The following is a 21,102-nucleotide window of genomic DNA, read 5'->3' on the forward strand; positions in this document are numbered from 1 at the left end:
GATCGCCGCGGCTGAGCCATGCTTCCCTTGTGTCATTCATTCGGCATTTTCCATCATGATTAGCTTGGTCGTGGTTGTGCAGTTATCAAGATTGGTTGATTACCGGGTCGTGAGTCCGTCTCAGTTGTCCAAAGGCACCACCATCCGGGCATTCCAAAAGAGTGGAAGGCCTGCTTCAAATAGGCTCCCAACGTTTGCTGAGGATGGTATCCAAACCCCATTTACCGAATAGGGTCTTCTCGGGTCTGGCTGCGTTCCCCCTAACGGAAACTACCCTCTTTGCTCCCCAATCCCGTTCTTGGCCTCCCATGCTCTCCTCTCCGCATCGACTTCCCACCACCACCGATCCAGCACATCGTCGTCGTCGTCGGTGCCGTCGGCGTCGTCGGTGTGGTGGTCGCCGTCGCCACCATCATCCCTCCCTGTCCGAGCCTGTCGCCCGTTTGGCGCTCCATCATCATCATCACCCCCGTTCTGCTTCTCTTGACGGTCGACCGCCTTCGCCTTCACCTTCGTCTCCTCCTCCTTCTTCTTCTGTTTCTTCTCCCACGGCTTGGGCGTCAGGATATAGTGCACGTTGCGCACTTCGGCGTCCCGCCAGATGGCGCGGTGCACGCCCCGGCGGCGCATCGGCCAGAGCGCGTTGTAGACGTAGGGCAGGGCCACCCAGCGGCCGGCAAAGAGGAGCCCGAGCAGGCTCTGGTCGGCAAAGGGCAGCCGCTCGGGCGGGGTCGGCTCCGGCCCGCACAGCGCGTCCAGCACGGCGCGGTAGATGTCTACCCCGCCCGCCGACGACGACGACGACGACGGCGCCAGCACCAGCAGCCCGCCGTTGAGCTGGCCCATGCCGTCGTCCGGCGATCCCCCGGACGTCTGCGCCCCTGCCGGGTCGGCGTGCTGCTGCGTGAAGGCGCAGTGGTCGGGCGTCCAGTCGCGCGGGTAGTGCGCGAAGTGGAGGGGGTTGCAGGTGCAGGCGTCTTTTTTTTTGTTTATTTTTTTTCTCTCTGTTTTAGTGTCCCTTGAACGTGGTGAACAAGGGGGAAGGAATTGGGGGAGGGGGGAGTGGTGGGAAAACAAAACAAAACAAAAAAAAAAAAAGAAAAAAAAGAGAAAAAGAAATAGACGTACGAGTGGCGGCAAACAACCGATTCTCGTTGTCGAGCGGCAGGTCAAACAGCTCGTCCATGTTGCGGCGGACCAGCATGTCGGCGTCGAGCAGGACGATGCGGGAGTAGGCGGCCAGCGAGAAAGCGGCGAGCTTGGTGAAGCAGTCGCGAAAGCGCGGGTCGTGCGCGTACCAGCCGTTGCGGGAGCCGCTACCACCACCGTTGGTACTGTTACCGTTGGTGGTAGTGGTGGTGGTGGTGGTGGTGGTGGTGGTGGTGGTGGTGGTGGTGGTGGTGGTGCTGTTGCTGCTGCCGCCATCATCATCATCATCGGCTTCGCGGTCGGCGACGGCACTGCCTCCCCGCTTCGCCGCCGCGCCGTTTCGGCCGTCGGTGCCGACGACGGCGCCCGCTTGCGGCGGCGGGGTTCCGGGAAAGATATAGGGCACGCGCTGGAGGGGGATCCCTCTCTCGGCAAGGGCGCGGACGGTATCGTCGGCGAGAGTGCCGGTGTGGAGGGCGACCAGGGGGTACTTGGACCCGACCCGGCGGAGGGAAAAGGCGAGGGTGAGGAGGCCCGGCAGGTACGAGTCCTTGGTTATCAGGGACGCCCAAACTGGCCGGCCGTGTTAGCCCACCACGCCTGCGATAGATAAATAAGGGTGGAGAGATACGGTAGAAGGGGGTAAGTGTAGGGGGCGCCAGCAAAGCGAGCTCGGTGAGAAGAAGGAGTGTAGAGGCGTGTGTACTGTACTCTTATCGGAAGCGACCACCTTCTCGTGGGCGCTCATTTTATAGGAAGAGAGGGAGGGACTCCCAACTGATTTCTTCGACTGCTTTTGGTATTCTGTCTTGGTAAATACTGATTTGGCGAGAACTCCCAAGGATGATACGAGGGCACGGTGATGATGTTGGACCTAGGCAAAGCAAAGTGCAACAACAAAAATGATGATGATGAGGATGATGATGATGTATCCCTCGAGGATTCAGGGCATTTTGACGCAGCAGAATACCATTTTTGGTCTTTGGGAGAAGGAGCTGGATTGCTTGCGGGCAACAACGAAATGTCTCCTTAGCTCCAGAGCGGCTAATGTGTGTCTTCTACCTCGAATGCCGACAACGCCCACGAGCTGTCTCGAATCACAGAATATTCTATGGTCTTCGCTTGCGGTTGACGTCACACGGCGGAGGGAAAGCGATATGCCGTGGTGGAGCCGAAGGAAGGGCTTGTATCCCGGCTTCCAACTACAAACCCGGAAAACCCCTCGGATGAAGAGTAGGTGGATGCTCTTGGCCATTCTCGTCTTGAACCCCGAAGCCTTGTTGGTGCCCAGACATGGCGCTCCCTCCCTGACCTAAGAGTCTTCTCTGGGTTAGCCAAGCGGATCACTAACCAGCGATAAATATACTCAACTGAACCTTGGATACCAAATCCTCAACCAAGTCGACGCCTAAGAACAAAACGACCGCTGGGAAAGCACTTCAATTTATGCCTGTATGCAGAAGTGATGGAATCCATGCACGCCTCTCCAAATTTGGCCCCCTACCCACGGCTATTGCCGGAGCCAACGAGGAACGCCAGCAGAATGCCAGCAGTATCTCAGCCGAAGCACCCACCCCTCCTCCCCTTCCCCCCTTACCCCCTTCCAATGCCTATCAGCTAGACAGCCCTCAGTCTCTCGCAGACTAGCTGCGCACGCGTGCCTCCTAGCTTTCAAGAAACGCCTCGCTCAGCTTGCCCTCCCCATCCTTCCTTCCCCCGGGCGGCACAAACTCCCCGTTCACCAAGCGCCATCCCTCGCCCTTCATGGCGTTCCACTTCTCCTGGACCTTGAGCCGTACTAGCTCGCCCGCAGCCCGGGCATCCTCGGCACTGTCATGCCCCATCTCTTCGCCCTCGATTTCCACTTGGATTGCCTTGTTGAGCTGCGTCTCCATGAGCATTTTGAGACCGTACCGCATCGGTAGGCCGCGGCGGTGAGGAAACAACAGGATGGTGTCGATGAGGGTAGGATGGATGATTCGGACTGCGTTGAGATCGTTTTCCAAGCCGTGCCCAATCAGTGGCGTGTCGGGCGAGATGAGCGAGAAGAGCAGGTTGCGAGCCACGACGGGCGATGGGACGATTCGCATCTTCTTCCGCGCCCTGGGCTTGCCCCCTTCGGGCGCCCTCCCGTCTCCGCCCTCATCCTCCTCCTCCTGGGGTCCACTGTTTACATCCTCCTCACCCGACCACGGCTCGGCATTGACAATGTCCTCCGGCCACACACCAGAATACCGCGAGTTGAGGTCCAAAATCTCGCCCACCGGCCGCACCAGGACGTCCAAGAGCTCCTTTCCGTCCGGCCAGCTCGTGGCCGTCAGTCGGATCAACTCCATCCCGCGCACCGTGTAGCCCATTTCGCAGTCGAAGCAGACGGCGCGGTCCTTTGGCGCGAGCGGATTCGGCGGGGTCTCGGCGAACGGGATGATAGACGCCAGGCGCGCCGGCGACGTCGTCTTGAAGACGTGCGTGTTGCTGCTCACGCAGCCTGCTGACTCACCCACCACTTGCTGACAGCACCGGTACCGTCTGGACGGTTTCTCCGTGTCGCCGAGGCTCCGTTCGGGGTAGTACGCCTTGCCCGGGTGATGGACGCATTTGCCGCCCGATGTGAGAGCCCCATCCTCCTCGCGGCGACCGGGAAACACTTGGAAGCGCGTCCTGCAGCGGTCGCACACTTCGTAACCCAACGACGCCTCTTCCCCTTCGCGCGCCTTGCTAATCTCCTCCTCGGTAGGGGCTGACGGAACATAGCCCCACTGGGCGAGCTTATCAATCGGCGTTTGCAAGTAGACAAGGAACTTGACTTCCTGCTCGGGCGTGAGGCCTGTGTTTATGACCTTGGGCGGTCCCAGGACCGGTTTTCTTGGTGTGTTCGACCCCGGTGTTGCTGCGGCTTCTTTCTTCTTGCGCTCGGCAACGCGCTCGTCCCTCCACTGGCCGACGGTCATCCTCTTGTAGGTCATGATGCGGTTTTTGATAACGTTCTGGTAGATAGACGGCTTCTCCGTCGCCATTTTCTGCTCCTCGTCCAATGCTAACCAGATGAGTTCTTGGGCCGACAAAACCAGCTGCTGCTCATCTTCCTTGGCGTCTTTCTTCAGCTCGTTGTTGAGGCGTTGGAATTGCTCGTGAAGAAGCTTGAGAGCTTTATATCGAAAGTCGTGGGGAGCTGGCGCAGCTGTCTTTAGGTGTCGGGGATTGAGTGATTCAGGCTTCCTAGGTTCGACCTTTTGTGGCGTGGCCTGTTGCGGTGTAACCTTTCGGGGCGTGGCACCCTGTTCAGGGCCTTTACTAGTCGAGGGAGATGGGACCGAGTTTGGTGATGGCTTGGTTGGTGTTGCACCCGCAGCTGGTTGGCCTGGCAGCTCGGGCTGTTTTCGCTTCAAGGGTGGCGGCGAAACCGGGCCTTTGGCTGTGGAAGGCTGAGGCTTCGCCGGAGTAGGCTGATCCGGGGTAGACGCAGGCTCGGAAGAGACCTTTCGACGTTTTCGTGGCCCGTCTTCATCCTGGCTACCACCATCTGCTTGTTTCGTTGGAGTGCTTTGGTCCCGAGGGTGTTGCCACGGGCAGTTGGCCTTGGTGCAGCTGTCCCCTGTGGGGCAGGGAATCAACTTGAAGTTCCGCAGAACGGCATCCATCTCATCCGCGGCTGGGGAGCACGAGGGAACGAGTCAAGCGGGGTTGTGCTGGCAGCTCAAGCCCGTGGCTGCCGATGGAGGTCACTAGCAGGTGACCGGGAGGACGTGGATCGCTTAAGATCAGTTGGACCATTAACGGAGAGAACCAAAACTAGTTCCAGTCTTCTAAGTGGATGGCTCTGAAGAATGAGAGACCGATCTAGCAGCTCAGGCCCGGTCGTCTGGTACCTTATGCGCAGCGGCTCAGATCCAGCAGAGGCCCCAGCGCGATCGACTTCGTTGAGAAGTGGAGTTAGGATGGATGGACCGATAACTGGCGTATGAATCAAGCGAAGAAGGCGGACCGAAGTATTATGATGCGTGGCTGAGCACTGCAGAAGAAGCGAGGGAGGAGAGGTGTCGAGACCGAGGGTCAACTCTGAAGCTGCAACCAAGCGAGCGGTGGGGAGAAGTATTCAGGCCAGGCGATCCTGTCGCTGAACTTGAACATTGGCCTCGGGGAATTGACAAAGAGAGTGCACTCAGCCAAGTCCGCCTTGCGAGCTACCGGAACGTGTGACTAATTCTTTCGGCGAGCTTAGAATCAAGTTGGCTGTAGCGACGGAAGGAAAGGGCGTTTGTGAAGTTGATGCAGGAGCTAATGGGTCGGCCGGCGAATGCAAAAGGGCGACTCCACTAGCAGGATGCAAAAAGGGAAATTACGAGGGTTCTTGTGATCTAGCCATCAGAGAATCTCGGCCAAGAAAGTGCTCAGGTCGTAGAAGAGCCATGTATTTGACGTAGTTACGCTTCGATGGCTTTGGTGCAACTCGGGGTAAGGTTGGTACTAGTAAGTCGAGAGGTTGGAATGAGGCCTGCCAAGCCACTAACTAATGAATCTGGCAGCCTGGCAAGGCTATCCGTGTGCAGCTGCATCGCTGTGGATATCCCAAAAGCCGGCTTGCACTAGGTACTACTCCGTACTTCGGGTAATCCGTGGAGTACGGAAGATGGATGTATGTTTATGTACAATACATGTAGAATACGGAGCAATTCGTACTCCGTCCTAGTTATCCATACAAGTACGGATAACACAGGCAAGTTCACAGCAGTGACTCCCGATGACATTCATCAAGCATGTTCTTTCACTTTCCTGCCCTCGGCTTTCTCTTTTCTCTCGCCCCTGTGTGCCCTTTCTTTTCGGTTTACACTCTGCCATAATTTCAGGGCCGTGAAGGATCTTCGGAGAAAGCCTCGTCAGGAACAGGCTTGTCCGTCTTCAAGGACTCCTATCTTGTAAATGTCTGCATTGTGACGAGACCTAAACTGTCCCGGCGTCGCCGTGGTTGGCAATGCACGCAATCTTTGAGCCGAATACAGGGTGCGCCAGCGGACATCGACACAGCTGAAGACGGCAGGCTCCTATTTTCATGCCAATTCGAAGCGGGGAATAAACAGAAGTCATAGAGTTAGTAGTACACAGCTCCTCGTCAGATATCGTTTCATCACACCCTAATCGCCCCCGCCCTGTCCTACTCGCCTATGGCCTCCCCACGTTCATCAACAGGTTTGTCCCCTTGCCGCCGCCCGGCAGGTACGCGACGTTCGGGTTGCTCGCCAGCGTCTGCGCAATTTCCCTGCTCGCCTCGATCTTGCGGATCTGGATCAGGCCGTCGCCCGACTTGGCGATGGCCTTGCTAATGATGTCGGCACTCTCGGCCTCGCCCTCGGCGCGGATGACGTTGGCCTGGCGCTCCTGCTCGGCCTTCTCGACGATGAAGCGTGCCCGCTCGGCGTCCTGCTGGGCAATCTGCTTCTGCTCAACCGCCTTGGTGAACTCCTTGCCGAACGTCATGTGCGTGATGGACACGTCCTCGAGCGCAATGTTGAACTCGCGCGCCCGCTTCATCAGGTCCTGCCGGATCCGCTGCGAGACCGCCTCACGCTGCGTGATGAGCTCGGCCGCGTCGAACTGCGCCACGATGGACTTGAGCACTTCGTTGCCGATCGAGGGGAGCACACGTTCGTCGTAGTCTTGGCCGAGGGACTGTGGGCTCTTTGTCAGCGACGTACGCATCCTAATAGAAAGGAAACAGAACGCGGCAGAAAAAGCGAGGACCGACCTGATAGATCTTGGGGAGTGCCTGCACCTCGGGCCGGTGCAGCACTCTGAGTGTCAGGCTGACCATTTGCAGATCCTTGCTACCCGTCGTCGTCGGGATGATGCGCGGCTTGGTCCGGACGTCGAAGATGATGGCCTTCTGAAGCCAGGGAATGAGGAAATGCGTGCCCTCATTGACCACCGTATCCTTGACACCCGACAGCCGGTCGAAGATGACAGCACGCGTGCCGCCTTTGACGTCGTACATGGACGCTTGAATCAGGCCGTAGCCGACCGCCGCCGGAACGGCGGCCGAATAAATGAACCCCAGACCTCTTGCCGCCATTGTATATCCTGGTTGCTCAACAGACGTTACTGTCGGCTGTGCGAGTTGGGGGTTGCGGCGGGACAGAGGCAAGCTTTGTCGGCGGTTGCTTGAGCTCGCCGTTGCGTTGCGGTACGGCTCTGTTCCAGGCTCGCGCGGGCTTGCCACAGGCGAGTGAATGGATTGGAGCTTCTGGAAAAGTGGGGCCGTAGCAGCCACTTGTGGAAGTGGGACCTCGATGTGGCCCAAGGCGTGAGAAGCTTTGCCAATTCGACAGCCCGGGCCAACCACTAGCCGCATTGAGGCGCTGTTTCTCGGCTTCTGTCGACTGATTTCGAACTTCAACCGGCGCGAGCTATTCCGATCTCCCACTGCGATCGCTACAAACTTGACGGCTTCCCCCCACGCGCTGCCTCTTCCCCAACAAACACCGATTCAAAATGCGCCCTACTCAGACTCTCCTTGGCGGCGGCGGCAGTGCCCCCGTTGGCAAGCATGGAAAGTCAGTATCCCGATAACGTGGTTGCCGTTTCCGTGCGCCTTTTCCCGAGCCCTTGAGGCGACAATCTCACGGCGCACTGGAAGGCCAATTCTCCACAGAACTGCTTGCTGACGTGTCTTTAGCTTCCTCGGGAACTGGGGCAACTTTGGTGAGTGAGATCCGAAGCGAGGCGGGATTGATGGATGGAGGGCAGGACACGGGCTCCTCTAGAGAATGGAAACGGCACCATCGCGACGGATTCACCGGCAGACAGGGAGGCGTTTGTTTGACCGACTTCTGACGGGATAATCAACAGGTGGCATGAAGCAGAAGGGCATCGTCTCCTACGGCATTGCTCCCAACCGCCAGCACCCCCTCGCCGGTGCTGCTCATGACGCCGTCTTCAACACCTGGAGGCGCTTCAGCTCCCAGGTTCTGTACTGGGCCCCCCCCATGATTGCCGGATACTACCTGATCAGCTGGGCTGTTGAGAGGTAGGGAATCCATCTCGGCTGTGCACAATGTTTAATGCTCACCGGGGTGATAGGAACCACTACCTCAACTCGAAGCAGGGCCGTGCCGAGTTCGGAAGCGAAGAGTAAGGGTTGGAGGGATTACGATACCAGTTGGCGAGGGGATACGTGTGATAGATATATGTACATCACAAAGCACGGGAGTTGTGGATAGACCTGATTATTTCTCCGAATGTGGTCTATTGGTATCTTCTGTGGTCATCTGCATAATCAAGGTGTGCAAGAAGAGAAGACGTGCTCCTCCCTGTTAGCCGGAATAAGGCTGGCAGTCACGCTGGTGCCGAGTCGCCGCGACGGCTTGGGAGGGCCAATTTCCACTTATACATCTGCCAACTGGCTGTGGAACAAGTGTTCCGCACCACGGCCCGATTGACCCAAGATTTTGTCTGAGCTACACCTATGTCACTTGTCGTCTCTCCTTGTGTGAGGCGGACATACTTGGCCTTTGGCGCTGGCCCATGGACAAGTCCCACGAGCCACGCGGCAAGTCCTGGGAGCACCCATCACCCGGGCGCCTGACAGCTAACACATTGGTGTTTAACTCCCCTCCCAACTAGGCCGTCACACATTTTGCGATGCTGCAGTGGTAACCCGTAGAGGATATTGCTTGCTCTTTACAAGTTCTCATTCCGGGCCGGGCCTGGCGAGTCAAATGAGAATTCATTTGACTTTGTGCAGTTTCATGTTTCCCTTGGTAGAAGCACCGGATCCCTTCCTCCCTCCGCCGAATAATGAGGAGCTCAGGTAAGCCATCTTTGTTTCTTATTCCAGTTGTTCTAGGCCAACAACGTCTTACTTTAGAGTTTCCCTGAAATTGCTTTGGAGTATGGCTTAAATGAGGTTCTCGGCACGAATCTTAGATTGGCAGCCTTTACACTTTTGGATTAATAGTCAAAATCTTAGTAGCGAGGTGCTTTTCTGAACCTGCAGATCTCGCTAGTAAGTGTATGCTCTACACTAATAGTACGTGATGATCACAGATACTCCGTTTGCCTGGGCCAGGGGCTATTGCTGTGGATCCGCGCCAAATGGGGAGGGGTCCTGTGCTGCCATTGGCACGTGAAAGAATGGCATTGGATTTGGGGAAGGCGACACAGGGCCGTTCACTTTTTGTTGAGCAGGCTGGCCCGGCCAAGGATCCGTCACCTGGTACCGTAGTACGAAGTACGGATTACAGTACCACCTCTGGTAAGGGAGCTCCCCGCTAGCGCCGCGTTCCGTAAAGCCATTGCCGGCTCGACACGCCTCGAGTACCAGACGACGGGACGTCTTCCCAACGAAGCGATGTGAGCAGGCTTGCACTGAACCCGGAAACTTGGCAAATTCTTGTCAAACCACTTTTTCTCTGCCTTACATTGTCGTTTCCAGTTGGCAGGCCTGTTCGAAGCGGGAAAAGGTCGGGCTCCAACCTGAAGAAACCAAAGCCGATGACATCGCCCGTCCCGTCTGGACTTTTGGAACTAATACGAACCCCCGGTCTTTGCCGCAGCAGGTCCCATTTTCTCGGCATCATCCTCCACGCCCAACTGCAACCTATTTCCGGGCGGCACTGCACACAGGTGAATTTAAATCTAGTGCGTCGAGCAGCAACAAGCGAGGCGTGCTGAGCGCAGAGCCATTGCGTCTGGGCCTCTTCGGCCGCAAAGTCCGCACGCCGACTGTTTTTCCACGGAAGCCCCCGGTCCCGGTCGATATCCCCTGGCGCGGTCGCATCCATCCTTCATGGCCTTCTCGATGTCGACGGCAAGATGAACTCCCTCAATATCATCTCGGCCCGAGTCTCCCCTCCGCCGAGCCCAGCACCGTCACGATCGAACTCGCTCAACGCTCTAGGGTTAGCTGTGAGCTCCGACGCCGACGGGCCGCGGCAGAACCAGACCGAGAGCGCGCTCGGTAACGTCGAAGAGAAAGACGGGTTAGTCGCCGAGCCCGACGACTTCCGATTGGAAAGCACGCCCATAGATGACCGTAGCCATGGGTATGGGGTCGATGATACGACGCCCGTGATCCCTCAGGCGAAGGAGATCAGCCCGAGAGGCTCGATGTGGGTGCTCTATCCGAAGCGGATCGCCAACGCCTTTGTAGATTCCATACGATGGATGCTGTCGACTCTGACCGCGCCCGGTGTCTACTTGTACGCCTGCTTCTGCGACGAGAACGGCCATTTTGCGCCACTGCAGCAGCTCGGGAAGTTGTTCGGCTTCTATGGCGGTAATGCGAAGAGGATGGCGCTGGATTATAACGAGGGGATAGCGGCGTCCGAGAAGCGGCGAAAGGGTCTGGATGGTTCCGCCAGCAGAAGCGGTCGAGGGAAAAATAGGGCACTACGCGTCACTGGGCAGAGCGGCTCTTCGTCGTCCGGCCTCTCATCGGAATCAGAAACAGATCCGGACCGCAAGAGACAGGGCGGCCGTCGAGGAACAAGTGGCAAACACTTGCGCTCAAAGTCGTTGCCGGACTCCGACGACGCCGCCCCGGCTCAGCGTTCCATAAGGATCAAGCTGAGCTCCGACGAGGCCCTCCGACAGAGGAAGCACCGGAAATCGCAGTCGACTGGTATCCGGGAAAGCAGCGATTCCGGCGACGCCATAGAAACCATTTCTGCCCAGCTCAAGTCGCCAACTTCTCCCTCCGGCGCCCTCACCAAATATCCCAAGACGCCTGCTCCTCCGCGGCCATTGATACCCCGTCGGCAACCCTCTTACATCAACAAAAACGTAGAAATGACCGACGTCAGGCATCAAAAGACGCTGATTCTCGATCTTGACGAAACCTTGATACACAGCCTCTCCAAGGGCGGGCGGATGGGGTCGGGGCACATGGTCGAGGTGCGGCTCAACACGACGTACCAGAGCGCGGGCGGGCAGACGGCCATCGGGCCGCAACACCCAATCCTGTACTACGTACACAAGCGTCCGCACTGCGACGAATTTCTGAGGCGGGTCAGCAAGTGGTACAACCTGGTCGTCTTCACGGCGTCGGTGCAGGAGTATGCCGACCCGGTCATCGACTGGCTCGAGGCCGAGCGTAAGTACTTCTCGGCTCGCTACTACCGCCAGCATTGCACCTTCCGGCATGGGGCTTTTATCAAAGACCTCAGCTCAGTGGAGCCGGACCTGAGTAAAGTTATGATTCTCGATAATAGCCCACTGAGCTATATGTTCCACCAAGGTGAATCTCTCTCTCTCTCTCTCTCTCTCTCTCTCTCTCCCCTGTCCAATGCCTCCTTGCTAACAATTGGCCGCTTTAGACAATGCAATCCCGATACAAGGCTGGATCAGTGACCCGACGGACAGCGACCTCATGTATCTAATACCCTTACTAGAGGGCCTGCAGTATGTGTCTGATGTGCGCGCGCTCCTGGCCTTGCGCGGGGGCGAGGACGGGCAGCATATGGCTTGAACGAGTGTAGAAGAAGAAAAAAATAAGCTGATCTTTGGGCATCCATGTACTAGCATCCAGGTGCTCGGCAAGGATCGGAGCATCTGTGGCATTGTTTTTCTTTGGAGAGAGCGAAGGAAGGAGAGGAAAGGAAGAGAATTCGGTGTTACAGAGCAGGTGAGCAAGTCGGGTAAGCAAGCAAGAGCGTAATGAGAGATCCGTGATAAGATAGATGCCTTGAGGAGTCAATCTCGGGATTGTCTTGTTATACATCCCTAAGACGTACAACAGCAATAACAAACGGAGCGCAGATGCTCCCATTTGGCAAGGGGCGCTTAACCCTAACCCTTGCTGTCGGCGGGCTGCGGTGCACCGATACGCGATTCTCTTGCTTCTCAGTTACACACTCAGCTGCCCATTGTGCGGATTTTGACAGCAGGCAATGCAAGTGGGTGATGGATGCTCCTTCGCTTAGGTGCTCGGTTGAATATTGTGCTCTGTGTAGTGAACACCGAACAGACGAGACTTCACAGGTCGAGCGGGATAGGTCAACTTTTGCGAGCAGCAGCAAGTCCCTCAAATGCAGGCAGGGAGCTGTCAACAGCCAATGCCAAGGTTCTCGGAACTTCCCCGATGCATTGATGAGGTTTCCGCGTCTCCGGCCAGGCGCGGCCATGCCGGAAGTTGTTGCTGCGGGTTCCTGCGGAATCAGGATCGAACAGATCTCGGGGTTTTGCCAGGAACAACGGACCATGCGGAGAGATTGCCGCCAGGGCACCTTTGATGTCACTCGATTGCGTCAGGTATGGGACCCTCTTCCTCTCAGTCCCAAAAAGAATTGGCACTAGAAGAGTGTTGCAAGATGCAAACTTGCAAGGGAAGCCGCAGGCAACACAATCTGTTTGGTGTTGCAGTGGGGTAGACGAGTTCTGGCGAGCCAGGGTCGCTTCTAACAACCAAGGTGGTGACGTCATGCTGCAGCTTCTCAGAGGCGCAAGTTCTGGGCAGCTACGATGCGATGATGTTATGCGCCGGGGAAACCAAGGGGAAAACCTTCCAACTCAGGTGGCCCTAACAAGTGGAGGCCAGTAGGATGGACGAAGTGTATCCCCATTCTAGCATGCAAGACGAGTGACGCACAAACGGGACCGGGGGGGTTAGACACTTTGGAGAAGTGGTCCTGCTTCCGTCCAGGCTTGCCGTAGTGCTTGCTATAAACTGACTTGCTCTCCCTCTACCGTCTGGCCGAGGTGTGCTTACCTTTTCTCGTCCTATAGATCTTTAACCAGAAAACAACGCTTCTCAACCTCATCCTCCACAGAAAGTCGACAGACCCCCGACTTCGACTCAATCTCAGAACAATCTTCACTATCCAACATGTCTCTGCACTGTTAGTACCCGCCCCTCCCGCGCATTCATGATGCACCTCCTTCCGTTTCCGGTCTCCGGATATTAGGCCTAGCATGGCCTCAATTGCTAGATTTCATTTATGGTCAATTGTCAGCCATTGCCATCTTCACAAGTCGACACCTCGGATCTGGAAGAAGAGATTGGATGTCAGACTACTCTTTGACCGACGGGTTGGGTCTCGCTCGTCAATCGGGTGGGCTGTACCGCCGGTTCCTTGATGTCATCTCGTCCCAAAGTGTGGGGAATCCGTTCACACTTTAGAACTTGGGGGAAGTAGGCTTGAAAACGGGCAACAGGCGATGGACCTCACCACTACCACCACCACAACCACAACCACAATCACAACGACAGCCACCATCACAACCACAATGACAACAACGACCACAAACACCGCTCACGCGGCATCCTCCCTCGTTTCAGAAAGCTAACGTTTTCCTCCAGATCTCCCCGCCGTTAAGCCCTCGGCCATCGCCCTCGGCACCGTCTTCAACCACACGGCCGAGCTGGCTGTGCTCACCCCCCTCTTCGGCCAGACGTACCAGCGTGCCAAGGCTGCCAATACCAAGGAGGAGTTTCTCCGCTCGCGGGAGGCGACGGGCGCCGCCGTCGCTTGGGGCACCGCCCTCGTCGGCTCGGCGCTGCAGTCGTACGGCGTCGGCGCCCTCATCAACGCCACCGGCACCCTCAGCTACAAGGGCGCCGCCTACTTGGGCGGCCTGATCTTTGCTGCCACCAGCGCTCCTACTGTCTGTCTCCCCTCATTCCCTTTTATTACCTACCCCAAGCATGCGAGAAGGGTGTCTCCGGAAAGCGGTAGCGGGCTCCTTTGCTGACTGCGACAACAGTTCATCAGCCAGCTCTTCGTCGAGAAGCGCGCGACCGAGCAGGTCGGCGTCAGCATCCTCGCTAAGCTGTTCGAGACCGTCGGCCTGTCTCTCTTCTTGACCTGGTGGGGAACACGCACCAACCCGTTTGAGCAGTGAGTGGCCGGTGTATTCGTGAAGCAGCCCCCCCCCCCCCCCCAAAACCCCCCAAAATTGATGCTAACGTCCGTCATAGCTCCGGCGCCGGTGGCACTCCCCTGAGCCGGAACGCCTTCCGATCCGAGTAAAGGAAGATGAATGGGGTGGAGTTAAAGACGGAGCGGCCAGACCTTTCTTTTCCTTGCATCGGGCACATCGATAGAGTGGCCTCGGTACAAGGAATTCGGCAATGATATATTCTCACCTGCCAATTGACTGTACATGTATCACGCTTTTTTTTTTACATTTATGAATCTGGAACATTTTATAATCGCAGCTTGACTCTTTCCCCCTGATACTCTCTCGCAGGGTGTCGTTGGTGCTCTTCGCTCTGCAGCATTGTTATTATGGCTGGGGATCCGTGACAAGAGTAACTTTTCATTTTGGTATTTACAACAGGAGCCCAGTAATCTCCCGGAACCGATGCAAAGAGCCCATCCCTCTCAACGCCATCCATTACACAAGAGAGCCATAAAAGCCAAGAGAGCAAGCTGACCGTTGGTGGTGATACAGCCGGCAGATGATGATAATGTGGGCAATCCCACCCAAGAATTGCCATTGTGCTGCCCGGAGATTGGGGCCAACGAAAATGTGACCGTGTCATGGGAGCTGATGACGGAACCACGAACAAATCGTCGTGGAAAGCCCGCGTCGCATGGCGATGAGTGGACTTGCCCTTGTCGTGTCGTTCAATGCGCAGCCAGGGGGAAGCCGGAAGCAGCTTTCTGTGATCCCCCCTCCCCTTTTTTTCCTTTGAAACCGACCTAACTCAAGCCCTTGCCGCTTGCCTCGCCCTCTCCCTCTCAGCAATCTGCAGGGGGTGCGTGCCTTTGACCCACGGCTGCACCTGGATCTTCCACTGCTTCTCCGCCGTCTTGACCAGCTCCTTCCACGCCTCGAGGTACTCCTCCGCGCTGACCTTCTTGTCGTCGCCCGCATCTTCCATCTCGGTGTCGGCGTCCTTCTTCTTGTCCTTGGCGCCGCCCTCGCCGCCGGCGTTCTTCTTGCCCTCGGGCTTGAGCATGACGACGCTGGTCGCGCGCTTGGTACACGCCGCGACGCCGAGGTCGGCCCGCGACCGCACGTACAGATACGGCACGCCGTGCTCCTCGCAGAGGATGGGGAAGTGCATGATGACGTCCATGGGCGAGATGTCGCCCGCGATGATGACGAGCCCGGGCGCCGGCGTCTCGCCCGACGCGGCCGTCTTGGGCGGGCACTTCTTGATCGCCTTCTCGCACTCTTTTACGCCGCGGTGGATCGACTTGAGTTTGGCGCCTGTTTGAGACATTGGGTCAGTTTATTTTGGACCCTCATTTCCACGCAATGCCTTGAGGGAGGAGAGGGAGGGAGGGGAGCGATTTGCTCCACCAGAGCTGAGACGCACCCTTCTTGATCAGCTTGTAGATCTTCTTGTGTGTCTTCTCGTCGGCAAGCGGCAGCGCAAACGGTACCAGCTCCTCGGCGGGCTTGATGATGTCCTCGGGGTCGACGTCGTCCTGCTCGTCCTGAGCCTCGAACGACTTGGCAGCATCGGCTTGAAGGTGGGCATCAAGGGCGCGCGCCAGCTTGTCCTGCCTCGCCTTGTCCTTCTTCTTGTCCTTCTTCTCCTTGCGGATACCGTCGCTCTCGCTACGCTTCTTTTCTTTCTTCTCCGACTTGTCCTTGCTCTTCTTCTCCTTCTTCAGCTTCTTGTCGTCGACGACCTCGACTTTGTCCTCGGCCGCCATTTTGATGTGTTGGTGTTCGTAAAAAATTTGGATTTAGATGCGAATGATTCGGACTCTTGGAAACAGGACCACAATGGCAAGTCGATCGCTATCAGATAAGGGCTGGCTTGGAAAAGTGCTTGCAATCGCTGCCGCCACGTTCGCACAGTCGCTCGTCTGCAGATTTTCCAGATGTGAAGTGCTACAAAGCCAAATTTTGAAGGCCAATTGTATCGCCGTTCCGCTTATCTTAGCGCGATATTGGGCTCTCGAGCCACTCCTGTTCCTACTAGTATGGGCTGTCTCGTCTGCTCTTGGCATTACGGATTTCGTATTACTCTTGTAAGTACCTGCAAATACGGATACTTCCGAGCTTTACCCGCCTGGCGCGGGCTTGCGCGGGGCACGGCATTGTGACCCCACTGTATTTTTCTCGGTTCTGGAGTTCGAACATGCTCATTGACTCACATCCATTGCTCTCTGAGCCAATTCGATACTGGGCACGAACTCGATTCGGAAGCACGCGCTGTCTCCACTGCCGCCGGCGGAATCTTCACGGTTTCAGCTACTCTAAAGCCCGACTCACGATCCGGTATTAACTGTTATCGGTATTTTTCGAGCTCTGACCGACGCGGGGTCATTAAATCGCCGAGCCTTTTCTGTGCCCCGCGACCGATCAGCCCAAAACAAAGACGAAGAAGCTATGGCGCCCTCTCAAGCAACCCATGTGCCGAACCTGGACGGCTTGATCAAGTCGTTCGGCAGCCGGAGCCTGGAGGCCTCGGTCGAATCGCTGATATTGTAAGCCGGTGTTCCGCCAATACTTTAATACTTTTCATCTCTCACAACTTCTAACCCTGGGTTACAGCCTCCTTAAGCGGCGGCAAGTGAAGGGCGACGAATGCGCCAAGGCAACAGCACACATCCTCCGTCAGGTCGTCGCCAAATCTAGATGGAACGATGTCGACCAGCTTTTGTTCAGGGTTCAGAGCACTGGGTCAAGGCTGGTTCGGGCTGCGCCGCTGGAGCCCGTCATCGGAAACGTGGTGCGGCGCGTCTTGGGTCTCATCCGGGACGAGGCATCTGAGGAGAGGAATGCCGACGACCTGGTCAGCGAGGCCGCTTCCGACATCCAGAGTTTGAGTCCGAGCACGCACCCGCCACCACAGCGACCTGCCCCGGTTCCCGTCCCCGTCCCCGTCCGCCCTTCTCCTTCGGCCATCTCGACAGGCCTGCAGGTGTCCAAGTCCATGTTCAACCTGTTGTCCGTTGCAGACCCTGGCGACTCGCCCATAACGGGAGCTTCGACGCCCATGTCACAAGCCCAGCCCGCCAGCCTTCACGCTCTACGGTCAGAGGTCATGGACGGGATTGAGGAGATTTTGGACGAGATCAATCAGGCCGATGATCAGATTGCGGGTTTCTCAGAGATCCAGATCCACCCTGGCGATTACGTGCTGGCCTATCAGCCCACAAGGACTGTTGAGAGGTTTTTGGTGAAGGCTGCATCAAAGAGGAAATTCACCGTCATCATCGCCGGCCTGGAATACCCTGATGGGACCGCCGAGGCTCCCTATGCCGCTTTGCGCAAGAAGCTCAACGCGGCCGGGGTGAACACCATTAACCTAGCGAGCAACGGTCTAATGGCTTACATACCCCGGGTCAACAAAGTCATATTCAGCGCAAAGGCCGTGTACCAGAACGGAGGGCTGCTGGTAGACAGCGGCTGCTGCATTGCCGCTCAGGCCGCGCACGAGTACCTCAAACCTGTCATTGTTCTCTGCCCAGTTTATAAGTTTTGTCCCGAGGATCCGTCGGACGAGGTGTCCCGGGGAGAGCTTGGAAATCCGTCCAGTTACGTGAGCTATGCGAACGGGCCTGCGGTGGAGGCGCTCGATGTTGAAAACACGGTCACGGACTACATCCCGCCAGAGCTCGTCGACGTCTACCTTACCAATCTGTATGTTTCCTTAGCGCCGTTTTTCTATTTTTTTTTCTTCCCCCTTTTCTTCCCTCTTTTATTTTTTTCCCCTCTTTTTTATTTCCTGTTGAGTCCGACGTTGCTGACGGACACAGGGGTCCCCAAACGCGACACCATCTCGCCAGCATTTTGGCAGATCATTACAAGACTGAGGATATAGGCTTCTCTATGCAGCTTGGCGAGCCTTGAAGCCGGTCCGCATCGGCAACTCCGACCTACTGCGGTATTGTAAAGCCGCCAAAGGACGCGACAGCTCCTCGTGGCCCTAAACTAGAAATGGATAGACACTGCTTGCAGTCGCCTTGTGGTCACATCCCTCGGACTAGCTGCACGCCCAAAAGCCGCATCAATGGGCCGCGTCAGCCCGGTGCGGATTGCGTGGAATGGAAGGATGCGGGGAACAAAACGGGACCCCCCAGCAATGGGGCGATGTCTGCCAAGCCCTCAGATCGCACTCGCTTAAGCTCTGCCACGGGCGTCTTGGCGAATGGGCATTCGGGGTCCTGACAGGGGGCGCGGGTTGATCAAGGTTCTGGGCTTACGCCTCTCGTGAAGCTGAGGTTATGACTTGGGCTCCATGCCACTTTCTGCGGCATCCAATAGACCATACCACCCCGCTGTTTTCTCTCCCTGATGGCGTCCCTTTTGTGTGCAGGACTGTGGCTCCTCGAGGTTTAGACATTTAACCAGCGGACTCCGTTCGAGTGGCAAGCCGACGACATTGCTCTCCTGCGGACCCTTGCACACCAGGAACGTTCGGCCCTCTTACACCCTAACCCAACCATGCCCTCTCACCTAGAGGACGTGCCTCCCCCGCCGTACACCGAGACGGACATCTTCTCGGCTCCGGGGCGAGACGCGCACGGGGCTGACGACGCTTCTCGATCCACTACATCCACTAGCGGTGATGTCATTTATACCCCTCCCCTCACGCCCCATAGCTCTCACCAGTCCAACTTCCCGGGTGATGCAGACCACGGGCCAAGCTCGTCTGCCGCCGCGTACTTCGAGACTCGGCCAGCACCTCCCCTGAATAGCCAGTCAGGCATCGTACATTCCATTACCCTCACCCCGGACTCCTCCCCGGACAGCCTGCCATATCCAGCCGAACTGGCGGCCAGAGACGTCCGGCTCGAAGACTGGCAGACCTTCGTCAACCACCTGTTGCCTTACCACTGGACAACTACCAACGAACAAGTTATCGAACGCAAAATGCGCGCCGAAACCATGACGACCACCAACACCAACCCCGGTGCCGGCGACGACGCCCGCTCGCAGGCCTCGAGCCGGAGCCACGCCGAGGCCCAGCTGAACCGCATCCGCCCGGCCGGCGACCACCCCGTCGATGCCAGCCAGCACCGGCAGGGCGTCGAATCCACGGTGCGCGAATGGAACGACGGCTTCTTTGGCCCGCGCCGCATCAGTATCCGCGTGGATTTCGAGGAAACCTCTCCGCTCGGTAGTAGTGGGAACCATAACGACAGCGGCCAGAGAGGCCTGGCCGACCTCCCCCCGCCCCAGCCATACGAAGACGAGAAGAGACCGCCGGCACCGCCCGGCGGCTGGGACCCCTCCTTCGACCAGCCCAACCCCCCCGGGAGCGGGACGACGGAGGAGGCGCCGCGCCGCGGCTTCTTCGCGACGCACTTTGGCGGCGGCGGCGGCGGCGGCGGCGGTGGCGGCTGGGGCCGGGGCCCGGGCCGGGGCCGGGGCGGTTTTCGCTTTGCGGGCATCAACGTCGAGCCGGACCGGGTCAGCATCGGCAACAAGATCGTCGCGGACGGGCGCGAGGGCTCGCTGCGGATCGGCGGGTTCGTGGCGGACGGGAACGGAATTCGGCTCCACGGCCAGCCCCTGTTCCCTCCTGGCGGTCCGGGGAGAGCCGGGGCTAGGGCCGGCGCCGGTGCCGGTGCCGGTCGGGGTCCTTGGGGACCGCCTGGGTGGGGGGCGGGCGGTGGGCCTAGAGGTTTCGGCTGTGGACGAGGCGGGTGGGGGATGGGTTGGGGGATGGGGAGGGGAGGATGGTGGAATCAGTGTGAGGATGGAGGAGATGCATGTGAGCGTGGACGCGGGGAGCACCGGGGCCCGGGCGAGAGGCACCGGTTCCGGTCCCGGTCCGGCTCGGTATCGAGCACGAGCACGAGCACGAGCACGAGGTCGGACGCGTCGTCTGTCAGCTCCGAGTCGTCGGTCGGTTCGCTGCCCGATTACGACGACCTCCGCGATACCCAGCTGCCGGTCGCGAAGCAGTGCCTTCAGGAGTCGCTTCAACGGCCGGACCAGCACATCACCAAGGAGCAGGTGAGGAGCATCAAGGACAAGATCAAGGCGGCCAAGCACTCCTCCTCCGGCGACCCGGCCGTGATGGCCCTCGACCGGGCGGCCCTGCGGCGCGAGGTCAAGGACCTCCTGCGCGACTGGAAGCAGCTCAAGAGGCAGCAGAAGCGCGCGCGCAGGCAGCTCCGCCGCGAGAGGAAGCAGCAGCGCAGGCAGGAGAAGCGCGAGAGGCGCCAGGCCAGGCGCGAGCAGAAGCGGGCCGCCAAGGAGATGAGGCGCGAGGCCCGCCGCCGTCCTCCTCCTCCTCCTCCTCCTCCTCCTCCCCCCTTCGGGATGCCTCCCATGCCTCCCATGCCGCCGATGCCACCGATGCCGCCCATGCCGCATCACCCGCCCATGCCACCCCACGGGCACCCTCATCACCACCAGCACCCCTGGTTCAACCCCCCGTGGGGCGGACCCGCCAGGGGCGCTCCCGGAGCCTGGCCCGCCGATGACCCCGACTACCGCCCCCGCTCGGCGGGGCCCAACGACGAGGGTGTCGAGCCCGCGCCCGGCGCCTACGCGGCCTCGCAGGCCAAGTACCAGGCGGCGTGGGAGTTGGAGGCCAAGGTGGCGGAGAAGGAAGCGGAGCTTCTCAAGCTGCACGAGCGCATCGCCGAGGACCGGGCCAGCAGCGGCGGCGGGGGCGGCGGCGGCGGGGTGGAGGAGAAAGGGCGGACCGGGCCGAGCAAGATGGAGGCGGAGGCGGAGGCGGTGGAGAGGGAGATTGACGAGCTGGCGCGGGAGATGGAGCGGCTGCGGACGGAGGCGGACGAGGAGTTTGCCAGGGAGCTGGCCGCGGAGGAGGAGAGAGCTGCTGCTGCCAGCGCTGCGTACAACAAGTAAGGTAGTGATGGGGCAGCGTGGAAGCTGGATACCCTCCCCCCGGGAAGCAGGCCTGGTACGGGATATAGGGGGTAAGGGAGTTTGCGAGAGTCTTGCAGGATCTGCGGTTTGTAATGCTTGGTTTCTGACAACCGGCCCCCCTCCCCCCTCCCCCCAACCAAACCTTTTAGTTTAGTAGCTTTTGCCGTTTTGATGCTCTTTTAATATAGTGATTGCTTATGCACC

The 21,102-nt window shown here is 58.3% G+C and overlaps 9 protein-coding genes across 9 annotated transcripts; 5 read left to right on the forward strand and 4 right to left on the reverse strand.

The window, feature by feature from the left end:
* Positions 1 to 270: 270 nt before the first annotated feature.
* On the reverse strand, positions 271 to 1,897 carry MYCTH_92310 (glycosyltransferase family 8 protein; the record flags this gene model as incomplete). The annotated part of the gene is made up of 3 exons (XM_003662251.1): positions 271 to 977; positions 1,129 to 1,722; positions 1,861 to 1,897. The coding sequence occupies 3 exons, from the start codon at positions 1,895 to 1,897 to the stop codon at positions 271 to 273; spliced, it is 1,338 nt and encodes a 445-aa protein (XP_003662299.1).
* An 848-nt stretch (positions 1,898 to 2,745) lies between these two features.
* MYCTH_2302792 (uncharacterized protein) lies at positions 2,746 to 5,139 on the reverse strand. The gene has a single exon (XM_003662252.1). It carries the CDS (start codon positions 4,788 to 4,790, stop codon positions 2,814 to 2,816), a length of 1,977 nt encoding a protein of 658 aa, XP_003662300.1. The 5' UTR covers positions 4,791 to 5,139; the 3' UTR covers positions 2,746 to 2,813.
* A 1,050-nt stretch (positions 5,140 to 6,189) lies between these two features.
* MYCTH_2302794 (uncharacterized protein) lies at positions 6,190 to 7,353 on the reverse strand. Its single transcript, XM_003662253.1, has 2 exons — positions 6,893 to 7,353; positions 6,190 to 6,816 (listed from the first exon to the last, which is right to left on the reverse strand). The coding sequence occupies exons 1-2, from the start codon at positions 7,214 to 7,216 to the stop codon at positions 6,310 to 6,312; spliced, it is 831 nt and encodes a 276-aa protein (XP_003662301.1). The 5' UTR covers positions 7,217 to 7,353; the 3' UTR covers positions 6,190 to 6,309.
* Positions 7,354 to 7,482: 129 nt separating this feature from the next.
* Positions 7,483 to 8,613, forward strand: MYCTH_2302797 (uncharacterized protein). Its single transcript, XM_003662254.1, has 4 exons — positions 7,483 to 7,697; positions 7,820 to 7,845; positions 7,993 to 8,170; positions 8,224 to 8,613. The coding sequence occupies exons 1-4, from the start codon at positions 7,636 to 7,638 to the stop codon at positions 8,276 to 8,278; spliced, it is 321 nt and encodes a 106-aa protein (XP_003662302.1). The 5' UTR covers positions 7,483 to 7,635; the 3' UTR covers positions 8,279 to 8,613.
* Positions 8,614 to 9,334: 721 nt separating this feature from the next.
* Positions 9,335 to 11,733, forward strand: MYCTH_2302800 (uncharacterized protein). Its single transcript, XM_003662255.1, has 2 exons — positions 9,335 to 11,380; positions 11,460 to 11,733. The coding sequence occupies exons 1-2, from the start codon at positions 9,958 to 9,960 to the stop codon at positions 11,609 to 11,611; spliced, it is 1,575 nt and encodes a 524-aa protein (XP_003662303.1). The 5' UTR covers positions 9,335 to 9,957; the 3' UTR covers positions 11,612 to 11,733.
* A 1,148-nt stretch (positions 11,734 to 12,881) lies between these two features.
* Positions 12,882 to 14,199, forward strand: MYCTH_2302804 (uncharacterized protein). Its single transcript, XM_003662256.1, has 4 exons — positions 12,882 to 12,980; positions 13,442 to 13,746; positions 13,846 to 13,979; positions 14,060 to 14,199. The coding sequence occupies exons 1-4, from the start codon at positions 12,968 to 12,970 to the stop codon at positions 14,109 to 14,111; spliced, it is 504 nt and encodes a 167-aa protein (XP_003662304.1). The 5' UTR covers positions 12,882 to 12,967; the 3' UTR covers positions 14,112 to 14,199.
* A 74-nt stretch (positions 14,200 to 14,273) lies between these two features.
* Positions 14,274 to 15,870, reverse strand: MYCTH_2091453 (uncharacterized protein). The gene is made up of 2 exons (XM_003662257.1): positions 15,410 to 15,870; positions 14,274 to 15,300 (listed from the first exon to the last, which is right to left on the reverse strand). Exons 1-2 carry the CDS (start codon positions 15,750 to 15,752, stop codon positions 14,792 to 14,794), a joined length of 852 nt encoding a protein of 283 aa, XP_003662305.1. The 5' UTR covers positions 15,753 to 15,870; the 3' UTR covers positions 14,274 to 14,791.
* A 324-nt stretch (positions 15,871 to 16,194) lies between these two features.
* On the forward strand, positions 16,195 to 18,198 carry MYCTH_2302808 (uncharacterized protein). The gene is made up of 3 exons (XM_003662258.1): positions 16,195 to 16,532; positions 16,600 to 17,691; positions 17,808 to 18,198. Exons 1-3 carry the CDS (start codon positions 16,435 to 16,437, stop codon positions 17,899 to 17,901), a joined length of 1,284 nt encoding a protein of 427 aa, XP_003662306.1. The 5' UTR covers positions 16,195 to 16,434; the 3' UTR covers positions 17,902 to 18,198.
* MYCTH_2302809 (uncharacterized protein) lies at positions 18,199 to 21,074 on the forward strand. The gene has a single exon (XM_003662259.1). The coding sequence runs from the start codon at positions 18,496 to 18,498 to the stop codon at positions 20,875 to 20,877; it is 2,382 nt and encodes a 793-aa protein (XP_003662307.1). The 5' UTR covers positions 18,199 to 18,495; the 3' UTR covers positions 20,878 to 21,074.
* Positions 21,075 to 21,102: the final 28 nt, after the last annotated feature.

The sequence above is a fragment of the Thermothelomyces thermophilus genome, chromosome 2 (genome assembly GCF_000226095.1).
Source record: "Thermothelomyces thermophilus ATCC 42464 chromosome 2, complete sequence".
In the NCBI taxonomy this organism is placed as follows: Eukaryota; Fungi; Ascomycota; class Sordariomycetes; order Sordariales; family Chaetomiaceae; genus Thermothelomyces; species Thermothelomyces thermophilus.

Coding starts and splice junctions, on each gene's coding strand:
- MYCTH_2302792 (XM_003662252.1), bottom strand. CDS start 4,790: ATGGATGCCGTTCTGCGGAACTTCAAGTTGATTCCCTGCCCCACAGGG.
- MYCTH_2302794 (XM_003662253.1), bottom strand. CDS start 7,216: ATGGCGGCAAGAGGTCTGGGGTTCATTTATTCGGCCGCCGTTCCGGCG. Junction 6,817..6,892: donor CACTCCCCAAGATCTATCAG/GTCGGTCCTCGC, acceptor AAGAGCCCACAG/TCCCTCGGCCAAGACTACGA.
- MYCTH_2302797 (XM_003662254.1), top strand. CDS start 7,636: ATGCGCCCTACTCAGACTCTCCTTGGCGGCGGCGGCAGTGCCCCCGTT. Junction 7,846..7,992: donor CGGGAACTGGGGCAACTTTG/GTGAGTGAGATC, acceptor GATAATCAACAG/GTGGCATGAAGCAGAAGGGC. Junction 8,171..8,223: donor ATCAGCTGGGCTGTTGAGAG/GTAGGGAATCCA, acceptor CCGGGGTGATAG/GAACCACTACCTCAACTCGA.
- MYCTH_2302800 (XM_003662255.1), top strand. CDS start 9,958: ATGAACTCCCTCAATATCATCTCGGCCCGAGTCTCCCCTCCGCCGAGC. Junction 11,381..11,459: donor GAGCTATATGTTCCACCAAG/GTGAATCTCTCT, acceptor TGGCCGCTTTAG/ACAATGCAATCCCGATACAA.
- MYCTH_2302804 (XM_003662256.1), top strand. Junction 13,747..13,845: donor CTGCCACCAGCGCTCCTACT/GTCTGTCTCCCC, acceptor CTGCGACAACAG/TTCATCAGCCAGCTCTTCGT. Junction 13,980..14,059: donor CGCACCAACCCGTTTGAGCA/GTGAGTGGCCGG, acceptor CGTCCGTCATAG/CTCCGGCGCCGGTGGCACTC.
- MYCTH_2091453 (XM_003662257.1), bottom strand. CDS start 15,752: ATGGCGGCCGAGGACAAAGTCGAGGTCGTCGACGACAAGAAGCTGAAG. Junction 15,301..15,409: donor CTACAAGCTGATCAAGAAGG/GTGCGTCTCAGC, acceptor TGTCTCAAACAG/GCGCCAAACTCAAGTCGATC.
- MYCTH_2302808 (XM_003662258.1), top strand. CDS start 16,435: ATGGCGCCCTCTCAAGCAACCCATGTGCCGAACCTGGACGGCTTGATC. Junction 16,533..16,599: donor TCGGTCGAATCGCTGATATT/GTAAGCCGGTGT, acceptor CCTGGGTTACAG/CCTCCTTAAGCGGCGGCAAG. Junction 17,692..17,807: donor GACGTCTACCTTACCAATCT/GTATGTTTCCTT, acceptor TGACGGACACAG/GGGTCCCCAAACGCGACACC.
- MYCTH_2302809 (XM_003662259.1), top strand. CDS start 18,496: ATGCCCTCTCACCTAGAGGACGTGCCTCCCCCGCCGTACACCGAGACG.